Source organism: Eleutherodactylus coqui, chromosome 7 (genome assembly GCF_035609145.1).
Source record: "Eleutherodactylus coqui strain aEleCoq1 chromosome 7, aEleCoq1.hap1, whole genome shotgun sequence".
Lineage (NCBI taxonomy): Eukaryota > Metazoa > Chordata > Amphibia > Anura > Eleutherodactylidae > Eleutherodactylus > Eleutherodactylus coqui.
Window position 1 is genome coordinate 52,265,682 of NC_089843.1, and position 12,437 is coordinate 52,278,118.

General features: G+C 47.3%; 1 protein-coding gene across 1 annotated transcript in view; it reads left to right on the forward strand.

The window, feature by feature from the left end:
* Positions 1 to 8,610: 8,610 nt before the first annotated feature.
* The window catches only part of MAEA (macrophage erythroblast attacher, E3 ubiquitin ligase), a 61,826-nt gene continuing 57,999 nt past the window's right edge, over positions 8,611 to 12,437 (forward strand). Inside the window, exon 1 of the mRNA XM_066573008.1 lies at positions 8,611 to 8,915. Coding sequence (XP_066429105.1) covers positions 8,847 to 8,915 — 69 coding nt within the window. The 5' untranslated portion in view covers positions 8,611 to 8,846. The remainder of the gene's footprint in view (positions 8,916 to 12,437) is intronic.

Sequence of the window (12,437 nt, forward strand, 5' to 3'; positions counted from 1 at the left end):
TGGAATCGGCACGTGACGGGGCGGAGCTACACGGAGCCCTATTGAGAAGATAAGAAGACCCGGACTGCGCAAGCGCGTCTAATTTGGCCATTAGACGGCGAAAATTAGACGGCAACCATGGAGACGAGGACGCCAGCAACGGAGCAGGTAAGTGAAAAACTTTTTATAACTTCTGTATGGCTCATAATTAATGCACAATGTACATTACAAAGTGCATTATTATGGCCATACAGAAGTGTATAGACCCACTTGCTGCCTCGGGACAACCCCTTTAAGAGCTATGCATCCTTTTGGGTCCATAATGGGAATAATGAGAACCATTTCTATGGAGTACACATTGATAAATTCATAGCTGAGTTGGATTGCATTGATTAGGAGTTATTACTGCTTAAAATATGAGTTTTATTTTGCGCGATAGAATTTTTCAGCCACTTTGACATGCAATGGTGGCAGAATGATGATAAGAGTGGCAGTCTGAGGAGCTTAGCTGGATTCAGCACCAAAAGTTCTCCTAGTGTGTGAAGTTTCATTGCTCTAGAGTCATTGGAACTGGCTTGGCAATGGATTGAAATCGCCCCTTTTTTCAGGTTGCTCGCTGTAATCACATGACAACCCCCTAGATAAAGACCTGTAGCTCGTGAACCAAAGCACTTTGAAGCCTAATATTCTGGCTATCTTCGTTTAGGGTCAGGGTCTATCTTTGTGCAAAGTTTCATTGAAATCTGAGATGGTCGACCGGGAGCGTCGGTTGAACTGACACGGAATGACCCAGCTGCTGCAGAACTTCGCTCTGAACATGTAAGTGGCTGCAGCATAAACTCACTAGAACACATGCCTTAGGGCTATATCACACAAGCGCTTTTTATTTGCACACCACCGGCGTATCTCCCGCGTGGGAGCACGCACAATACGGAATGCATTGCTTACTTGCTATGTACCGACAATCCCCCATTTCTTGGTGTGCATGCCAAGATAGTGCATGCTGCGATTTGATTTGTGCGCACATTTCGTGCATTGTGTGTGAGAGGCACAGTTAAAAGTAATGTAAAGTTTATTATCGCCAATTATGGAAACAAAATTTGTGTGGCGCAGAATGCTAAGGTAACAGAAAAGCAGTCCTAAGCTCTCGCTCATGACCTGAATGTTGTGAGTTCAATCCCCGCATTGTTCAGGTAGCCGGCTCAAGGTAGACTAATCCTTCCGAGATCAGTAAAATGAGTACCCAGCTTGGGGGAGGGTAATAAACAGCACCTTCTGATACTTCAACCCACTTAAAGCTTTCTACAGTGGAGTCCTGCACCCATATAGGACTCTTCCATAAATCACAGGGAAGCTCCACTCATTTTTCTTCTTTTTGTTCCATCTTTTCATCCTGAATCGGACTGTTGTATTACTGGATCTCCTGGAGATTGTGCTCTGTGACTGGAGAAGGCCCCGTGTATCCGGCAAGTGGTTTTGGACCACATCTTGCATGTTCCTGTACCGCGAAAGCAAGTCTGTAAGTGTGACGAAAGACCAGAGACTGAGTGAGTGCCAAGCTTACAGTAGCCCCACATTTACTAAGTGCTGTAAGTTGCTATGTGAGCTTAACAGAGACTGTAGCTACCAAGTTATGAGCCCAATAGAGAATGCAGCCACCAAGTTGTTTTCCCGATAGAGACTGTAACCAACAAACTGTGTGCCCAATAGAGACTGTAACTGCCAAGTTGTGCACCTGAAAGAGACTGTAACCACCAAACTGTGTACCCAGTTGGGACTGTAACCGTCAAGCTGCATGATACTGTTTCCAATTATTATGCTTTATACCCCTGCCAGAGTAAAGTTTTGTTCCATTGCATTTTGGATGCCTGCTTTACTGAATCATCCTTGAGTGGGGTACCCTATCAAAGCCAAGGGCCACACACAGAATAACTGACCCTCTTACAAATAGGTATCACTGATGAAATAACATGAATGACCCCTAAAAAGTGGTTCTGCTGCCAGGACTATAGAATACAATGAACAGTGTCATTCATGATATCCCCATCAATAGCAATAGCCATAATGCCTATTTTACAGTGTCAGCCGCAACTTCCCTACAGATACTGCGTACAAAATTTGCATACAAAATATAATAACTCTGTGCCCCCCAAAATCATAGTGCCCCTCTGTGCCCCATATAGTAATAATGCCCCCAAATAGTAACAGTGCCGAACAGTGCCCCTATAAATAGCATCAGCCATAATGCCCATTTTAGTGTCAGCCGCAACTTCCCTACAAATACTGGCAACAACATTTGCATACAAAATATAATAACTCTGTGCCCCCGAAAATCATAGTGCCCCTCTGTGCCCCCAAAAATAACAGTACCATGTGTCCCAAAAAAGTAATAGTGCCCACTCTGTGGCCCCATAAAGTAATAGCGCATGCTCTGTGCCCCCTGCCCCAGAAACTCAGGACAGCAGAGAAAAACCAAGTGCCACTTGCACAGCCCAACTCCTCCCCCATCTTCCAGTCCCTGATGCATGCACAGAATATCGGATAACTTTATTATCATGGGGGTCTCACTGCTTAGACCCCCACCAATCTTGAGAATGAGGGTTCACTGTTCCCATCTTCTCATATCTGAGGGGTTGTGTCTGCTACCCTCAGTGACGTCAGACTGAGCACTGGCTGGGCATGCGTGGATGCTGCTCCATTCATTTCACTGGGGCTGATGGAAATTGCCAAGCGCTTGTACTCTGCTTTCTCCGGCAGCCTCATTAAAGGAGTATGGAGCAGAACCGCGCATGCACAACTGCCACTCCATTCAGTCTCCCCCTCACTGCGTGGGGCGCAGTACGCCTGCAGTAAGGAGTAGGAGGGACATGGGACTCCCACTGATCATAAAGTTATCCCATATCCTGGGGATACAGAATAACGCTAGGTTTTGGGCTAACCCCTTTAATACGGTATGTGATGTCTGAACACGTACATCATAATTTGTAAAGCGCTATGGAATATGTTGGCACTATATATAGGTCTGTGACCAAAAAACTGCATAGGATTTTTTTTACTGTTTCTTATAGATTTTTACTCACTGAAACCTGGAAAAACACTCAAAAAATGCTATCGCGTCCAGTGTTTTTTTTTGCAAAACTCATGTTTTTAGTTTAGTTAAGCGTGAATTTTCCTTTAACCTAGAATCCTATCCAATAATAATTTCTTACTTTCATTTAATATTTATAAGACTGATACTCAAAAATAATGCAAAGAGAAAATGAGAAGAATTGGGGGGTGGGGTGGCAGTGAAAGGGGTTGGAAAGGGGATGGTAGGGTGGGTTTGGCTGTGTGAGAAAGCTCAGCTGATCATGCCCTAACAGGTTTATTTTGTTCGAAGTGAAAGGTTAGGAATCTTACCGATTGGGTTGAGCATGTTTTGACATGTTCTCTGGGATTTTAGGAATGAGTGTACACTGCTGTTAGATTTGATCATGTTTAAACATGCTAAATTAGTTCAGGATCTTGTTGTATAAGCCACACTCAGTTTACATGCTGCATTCAAACGTGACTGTGCTCTTGTTTTTAGGTCTGTATTATGGCTCCAAGAGGCTGTGTTATTTCTTCGGGCAACTTTTGTTTTATTTGTGGTGAATACACCATTACAAGTCAACAAAGAAACATAAGTGATTTAGTGAAGAAAGTGTATTTTGCTTACTTCAATATGAAACTTGGAGATCAAGACAAACCATGGGTTCGTCACAAGGTGTGCAGAAGGTGCGAGGAAGATCTTCATTTGTCGTTTAAGGGCAAGAAAAACTTTTGTTTTTGGCATTCCTATGATGTGACATGAACAGCAAAATCACACTACTGACTGCTATTTCTGTTCGGTAGATGTAAAAGGCTTTAGTACAAAAAATAAAAAGAAAATATACTACCCAAACCTTAATTCAGCTATTCATCCATTGCCTCAAAGCTCTGAAATCCTAATTCCACACCCACCTTCCAGTAGTATCCCAAGTGATTTGTAGGACAAAGACACATTACCTCCGCAGGACGAATCTAGCTCAGATTTTTCTGTTGATGTGGGACCCTAATCTTTCGCTCAGAGTGAGCTCAATGACCTAGTTAGAGACTTAGGCCTTTCCAAACAAGCAGCTGAATTGCTAGGGTCAAGACTAAACAATAACAACCTGCTGTCACCTGGAACATCATTTTCTTGGTACAGATACCGAGAGAAGGAACTCACTCAGTTTTTCTCCAAAGAGGGAAATCTTGTTTTTTGTAGTGATGTTCGAGGGCTCATGAAGTGAACTATGATTAGAGTTGAGCGAGCACCAAAATTCTCGGGTCCTCGTTATTGGAGTCGAGCTTTTTGTAAAATTCGAGAGCTCTATTCCAGTAACAAACCCCATTGACTTCAATGGGAGACTCAACCATTTTTGTATGGGACCCGCCGGTTGCCGAGCTTTTTTTTTTCTTCCTGTTTCTCTTTCTCTCTCTCTCCCCCCTCCGCCAAGTCAGCCAGCCAACCACAAACTACCGTTGACGTGCGCAGCGCCTTAACCCCCAGTGAACAAAAAGTCATTAATACTACCTTGGTTCCACCTGAAAAGATATTTTTACCACCTCTTCACATTAAGTCAGGGCTTATGAAGCAGTGTGTTGAATCACTGCCAAAAGATGTGGAATGTTTTATATATCTGTGTTCCAAGTTCCCAAAACTGTCTGAACCCAAGTTGAAAGAGGGACTTTTTACTGGCCCCGACATACGAAAACTCTCATCTGATCCCTGCTTTTTAGAAACAATGGGTGAAAAAGAAAAAAAAATGCCTGGGACTCTTTCAAGGACGTAGTGTACAAGTTTTTGGGGATTACTTAAGACCAGAGATGAGCGAGCATACTCGTTGAGGACAAATACTCGAGCGAGTATCGTCCTTTTCGAGTATCTGCCTGCTCGTCTGCAAAGATTCGGGTGCCGGCGGGGGGCGGTCGGGGAGAGTGGGGGGAGGGGGGAGAGGGGTGGGGGGATCTGTCTCTTTTTCTCCCTCCCCGCTCCTCCCTGCTCACTCCCGCAACCCACCGCTCACCCCCGCCGGCACCCGAATCTTTGCGGACGAGCAGGCAGATACTTGAAAAGGACGATACTCCCTTGAGTATTTGTCCTTAATGAGTATGCTCGCTCATCTCTACCAAAGACCCTCTCTACAAAACCATTATATAATATATGTTGGTTGCGTTTAAAGTTCAAGGATACAAGGTGAGATTAAGGCCTCCTTCACACGGGCGACAAAGTCGCACAATTTTGTTGCGTTGCTACAAATCGCATGTATGAGAAGCCCATGTTTCCCTATGGAGCCTTCCTGCCTGTTGCATCGCATCGCACAAAGACGTGATTTTCATGCGGTGCGATGCAACTATGACAGTAGGAAGTCCTGCTGTAAAAGCCCTAACCAAAGCCCCAGAAGCAGAAAAAAACCCCACATACATTATCTAAGAAGCGCTGTCAGCCCGGCCGCATTTTCTTTCCCAGGTCCCCGACACTATTCTCCTTCATCTCTTCTAGTCGCGGTTTTGAAAATCCCCGCCTCCTCGAAGCACTGGCTGAGATTGGCTGACGCTTAGCCAATCAAACCATTCATCGAGCACTGGCTCTGACTGGCTAAGCATCAGCCAATCACAGTCAGCGCTTCCAGGAGGCGGGGATTTTCAATCCTCGGCCAGAAGAGATGAAGAAGACAAGTGCCGGAACCCGGGTAGAAGCTGCAGTGAAGCTCTGTACAGCACTTCTAGGTAATGTATGCTTTTTTTTTCTGCAGTTAGGGTATATTTTCAGGGTAGGGCTTATATTTCAAACCCCCCCCCCCCCAAAAAAAAATCCTCGCATAAGGTGCTACAAAGTCATGCGACTTTGTAGTGTTACAAAATCGCGGTATTGCTGCGAGAAGACGCAGCGATATTGCACGGACCAGCAATGCGATATCGATGCGATTTTCTCGCGGTGATGCCGTATCGCCCGTGTGAAGCAGGCCTAAAAGTTCATTTCTTAAACTCCTATAGTGAAGGGCAGGGTGAAAGATTTCACCATGATGTCCGTGATATGGAGAGATATCAGTGGAAGCTAAAAATCGCTCATGTAAATGAACCCGCTAAAAATATTGAGTTCTTTCCACGCACGTGTTTGGGGCGTCCTGCTGAATCGCCCGTGTAAATACGGCCTTATTATTAGCGTATGGCGTATATGGCATAATACCCCCCAGAAGCTCCAGAATTCAGCATGTTGACGGCCCTATTAGGCTCATTTCACACAGCCGAGTGCGATATTGGCCCAAGAATCACAGCCGATTTCGCGCCCGCCAACATGCGATTTTCCCTGCGGATGAGAGACGTTTTTATATCAAAACCGCCTCGCCTCACTTCGGGGATATGGTGATCCTGACACTCTGCGATCTGCGCCACAGCTGTCTCCCATTTTTTTTAAAGAGGGTCCTCCCATCACACTCGCGTGCACCTAGCACGCGGTGTAATGCGGCCGCCAGCCGCAATGAATGCTGTAGGCGATGTGATAGCACGCCCATCGATAGGCATGCTGTGATTTTTTTTGCCACTTCGCACCATTTGAAATGGGGTTCAAAGTCATCAGATTTGTGCATCTCGCAACGCGGGAATGTTACCTGTGTGAAGCTGGGGGGAAAAAAATCGCAGCATGCCCTATTTTTGCGCATGCCCCTTCATCGCCCATTGTTTTCAATGGGACCGACTGCAGCATCGCCCACATGCTAGGTGCACGCGAACGTCTATGTTTCCCTGTCAGCCGCGGCGGAGGATCTCTACCTCCCCTAAATGATGCGCGGTGGTTGTGATATAAAAATCTGCGGGGAAATCACATGTTGGCGAGCGCGATATGGGACTGAAGTTAGCCTTACATTACAGTGCGCAGTGCCTTACAGGCTGCCCAAAGGCAGTTCGCCAGAGCAAGCAGCCAGCAGGGAGATTTCAGCTCTGAAGCCTAAAACACTGTGAACGTAGTTCCGGACTATAAGGGTTCCCTCAAACGGGCGTCTGCGTTTTTGCGTATGCCTCAGCGCAACATATTTGCACTATGTACAAGGCTTTTTTGTACACATATCGGCGTTTTCTACTGTACCTTTTCCGTCCACAAGGCATGTTCATTTGCACACGGCGAACAAAAAAACCGATTGCAATGGCTAATTGGTTTAAGATGTGTTCCATCCTTGTGTATTCTGCGCACATTTGCGCACCCCCCATCGACTTCTATAGGGACCTTTGGTCTGCAAATGCACGGAGAGATAGAGCATCTGTTTTTGCGTTGGCAAAAACGCGCACGCAAAATACGCACATGTGAACAAACTCATTGAAATCAGTGGGTTCTATTCACTGCGCAGTGCGCACGCAAATCGTGCGTTCCCAAATGTGTCCGCGTGAAGCCGGCCTAAGGGCTCTTTCAGACAGCATTTGCGCCGTGCACAAGGTATCAGTACTATATTTTTGCGCACTGTTGCATGGAATACTCCCCGCCGTGCCTTAAAAGGCTATTTTGCCCAACGAGGTCCAGCTGTGTTCCCTTTTTTACTCATTTGCGCAGTGTATTGTGCATTCGCGCACCTCCCATAGACTTCAATGCCTTGGTGCGCCAATTAATGCACACAAAAATACAGCAGGTCCTATTTTTTCCACGCACGGAAAAAAAGGGGAACGTGAATGAACCCATTGAGACAAATGGGCGCGATTCTCTGCGTATTGCGCGTGTAAATACGCCCGTCTGCAGCTGCCGAATACACGGCATGTAATATATATGATTCTGAGCGCGTTTCTGCCGAAACAGCCACAATAAAGAGGTTATTCAGCACTTTCTTAGTTCTATTTGTTCCCTGGCACCTCCAATTCAGAATGGCGCCACCTATACGCGGTTACGCGGGTTTTCATCCATCTTTCCTAGATTACTGACCCCTACGGCTGCGTGACTGGCCCAGTTTGCCTTTCAGGTCAGGGAAAGTTGGGTGGCCCCATTTAGGGCTGCGATTCATGCTACATTGTCTATCACCCAGCTTTCCCAGATCTCACCAGAGGAAAACAGAAGGAATTCCCCTAGAGTAACTGTTTTGTCATTGCTCCGTTTCCTTCTCAGTCAGTTATTTCTCCCACCCTCCATAATAACAATCACGGCCCGGATATAACAGCACACAAATACTAGCCAAATGGCCCCAAAATAAAGCCAACATTTTATTTTTTTCGCCCGCCCGCTTATCTTTCTATAGCGAAATTGTTTAGTCACACACAATAAACAGCGAACACTATCATTGGCTGTCACCCACGGCCCCGAGCGCTCCCATTCGTCCATCTACCTGTCAATATGATATTTAATCCCGCCTACTCTCTCTCACAAAAGCCAGTGGGGCGGGCCGTTTAGAACTATCGGTGCCTGCTATTGGTAGAGAGAAATTCCTCCACAGAACCCTTTTGGCTGTCAGCTGTTCTTTTATCTGCCACTCCCACTTTCATTGTTACGTCACGGAGTTTACCTGGAGTGTTAGACAGCGGCGTCTCCGATTGGACAGTGGTAAGGCCTCACTAGGAATCAGCCATTGGCTACGGAGAACGTCGGTCAGTAAAGAGCTGGGTGGGCGTGGCTAGAAGTGGGACGAGCCGCAGGAGCAGGCGCTGGGGCATTAATTGTTTTGCTGCTGAGCTGTCAAGTTGAACAGTTCGTTTTCCTGCGCCCGCCCTGACCGATTTTTCTTTACGCTTATCTTTGCCCTTTAGTGCCACCTCTCTGGCTGCTACTTATTCCCCATGGTGCCCAGGACTGTGGGCATGTAGCGTTCTGCCAGTGTTGTCAGCCCCTCCCCCCATCCTCTCAGTCCAAGATGGCGGTCCAGGAATCAGCTGCTCAGCTCTCAATGGCTCTGAAGGTTCAGGAGTATCCAACTTTAAAGGTGTGTCATGTTGTGTGTCCTCTGCAGGGGGCGTTGTGTGTGCTGGGGGCACCCCTACCAGGGCTGGGGGGTGACATGGGGGCATGCCTTGGTGTTTTCATTACTTACCTTTCCTTAACTTGCGCCATTTTTGTAAAACCCCTCCTGCTGTTTATAGAATACGATTATCCGTAAGGAAGCGGTCTGTGTGGCTGGTCCGACCTGCTGTTGGCGAACGCGGGTGTAAGGAATTGGCGCAGAGCGTTGATTACATTTGGCTGTGCCGCTTTTTATGGAAACGGAGGCGTGGTTGGTAGGTTTGATGGCGGTAGGTATTACGGATGACGAATATTCCTGCGCCGCTTTACAGAACGAGAATTGTATGTAGGCCGTGCAGGTCATCTGTTGATACGACCCAGTATTGGGACTTGCGACCAATCTGTATGCGGTGGCGATTGTTATGTTTATGTCACATGACCCAGGCCTTAAAGACAACCCCGATGCAGGGACTTAAAAAAAACCCGCACAGCGCTTACCTGAATCCCCGCGCTCCGGTGACTTCTTACTTACCGGTTGAAGATGGCCGCGGGGATCTTCTCCCTCGGTAGACCGCAGGGCTTCTGTGCGGTCCATTGCCGATTCCAGCCTCCTGATTGGCTGGAATCGGCACGTGACGGGGCGGAGCTACACGGAGCCGCTCTCCGGCACGAGCGGCCCCATTCAGAAAAGAAGAAGACCCGGACTGCGCAAGCGCGGCTAATTTGGCCATTAGACGCCGAAAATTAGTCGGCTCCATGGAAACGAGGACGCCAGCAACGGAACAGGTAAGTGAATAATTTCTGATAACTTCTGTATGGCTCATAATTAATGCACAATGTACATTACAAAGTGCATTAATATGGCCATACAGAAGTGTATAGACCCACTTTGTTTCGCGGGACAACCCCTTTAATGAGCGACTTTGTCCCCGGACGCGTGCTTCGCTGTCTCCTCCTATAGTTGGTTTTGTCGCATCTGATCCCCCGTTGTTGTGTAATGAGAACTTCTACTACTTTGTGTTCGAATCTCTCACTTTTTACCAACCCTCTACTTGCTGCCAGTGAACGGAAACCGTCTTTACATCCGCAGGCGTGACGGCGTTCACAATCCGCTTCCGTTTTTAATGCGTCTGTTTTTGCTTAAATGATACCGCCCCTTCACAGTTATTATAATTAATGTTTATTAATTAGAGATTAAAATAAGACTTGGGGCTTAATACAATCCAAACAGCCAATCACAGGCAGCGCTCAGCCATTCATAGATTGGCTGAGCGCTGTGACGAATCACAGGCAGTGCTCAGCTGTCATTCAATGGCTGAGCGCTGCCTGTGATTGGCTGAGCGCTGTGACGAATCACAGGCAGTGCTCAGCCGTCATTCAATGGCTGAGCGCTGCCTGTGATTGGCTGAGTGCTCAGCCAATGAGACCAGAGCTTTCTGGGGGTGGGGATTTTTCCATCCCCTTCCTCCAGAACACAGAAACAGACTGCCATGTCCGAGAGAAGAGCCAGATGGCTCTTCTAGGTGAGTATAATTGTTTTGTTTTTGTTTTTTTTATAGCTAGGGCTGATTTTTCAGTGGAGCGCTTATATTTTAAGCCCTTCTCCAAAAATCATCGCTTCGGGGGTTGCCTGCAACCCACTGCTTTCAATGGGTCTGCAGCAGTGTCGACCCTATTGAAAGCAATGGGATAGCATCATGGACTTCTGCCACAGCTGTCACAGAGGATTCCTTTATCCTCGCGGGAATCCTCTGCCATAGCTGTCACAGCTGTGGCAGAAGTCCGCGATGTACTCCTTATGTTTTTAATGGGGCCGACGCTGCTGCGATTCTCTGCGCTGCGAGACTGAATAAAAACCGCAAATGAGTATGAAACCATTAAAAATCACTGGTATCATCATCGCTCTTGCATCGCAAGAAAAATATGGCTAGTGGGTAGGCACCAAAAACATTGACACATAGATGTCTAATAAAGTCCAAGATGGATTCCACTTTGATGGACTTAAAACCCACGTTACGCCCCTGGATTGGAGGCTTCCTCAGACATATCTTGCTGTATGAGCTTATGTAGATGAGCATGTTCAATATAAGGGACCGGATTTTATCGTGTTTATGCCTGTTGCCACTTATGCATTGTGTGCGCCCCCTTTTTTTCATACCTCTGTCACCCGCTTTTTTTTTTATAGCATTGCTTAGCAGTTGCAAACCTTGACAGCAAACAGATGTGAAAATCCCCAGTGTGAATAAGCCCTTAGAGAACCAGAAGTTGGGGCAGCACGGTGGCTCAGTGGTTTGCTCTGTTGCCTTGCAGTGCTGAGGTCCTAGCTTCACATCTTGTGTTTATGTGGGCTTCCTCTGAGGACTCTGGTTTCCTCCCACACCATAGAAATGCTATAAGTAATTGCTTGGAAGGTAATTTCCTCATATACTAACTGTGACTACACTAGGTACGGGCCCGGTGTGTCAGCGCTGCGTGCAGCAGGTAGTGTTAATGACTTCCTGTGTGTCGGTCCCAGCTCCTTGGACTGTGTAGAGGAAGCAATGCTCCCGGCTGCAGAGTTCTGGAGGAGCGGGTTATTTCCAGCCCTCGGATTGACTCATGCCCTGGAATGTGCAGCTGCTGGAAAACATTCAGTTTATACCAGGCTTATAGTCCAAAATGTAGTACTTCTGCAGAAACTACAAGTCCCAGCCGGACTACCAGCAACTTGAGATATGTGGCCTCCAGTTGCTGGTAGTCAGGCTGGGACTTGTAGTTCCTGCAGAAGTAAATAGGGGGGCAGCAGAGGGAGGCCTACCGCTGGTGTACGGGCGGGGAGCGTACCTCTAGTGCGATACCAGGGGCAGCCGGGGGGGGGGGGGGGGCTACTGCTGGTGGGCATCAGGGGGCATACCGCTGGTGTGTGGACAGGGGTCAGTGGGGGCCTAGCTCTGGTGCACCGCTAGGGGCAAGCAGCGGGCCTACATTCGCCCTTCTTCAGCATGCAGTTACATCACAACTCGCTCACCCCTCTCGACTTGTCGAAGCAAGACTTCCCACTTTTCTCATGTGCTTTCTTTACCACACTACTCCATAGCACCCTCTACTGGCAGGAAGCGCCATGTGTACCGAAAGCAGCAAAGCAGTTGCACTTTTCCGAAGTTCATTCACTATATAACACAATTCTGTGCTGTGTTCCATTGTCCTTGTAGAACCCTGGGGGCGCTGGTGAACACCTTTCATGGTCCATATTTTGACCACATCACAGTCGTGTGAAGCCTGAATTATACTGTTGCTTCTGTGAAATATTATCATTATTACAGGGAGCCTCCATTATTTTCCGCAATAAATATCCACCAACCGGTCTTATGTGTTTCCTAGCCAAAAAATTGGCATATCTTTAGGATGGACCATCAATGTGTCCGACCATTAAAAGGGCCCCTACCAATGACCAAAGGAAGGGGCATGGCCATTGTCTTTGGTGTTTTAGCTCTGCCACATTTGCTTAAATGGGACTAAGCCGCAA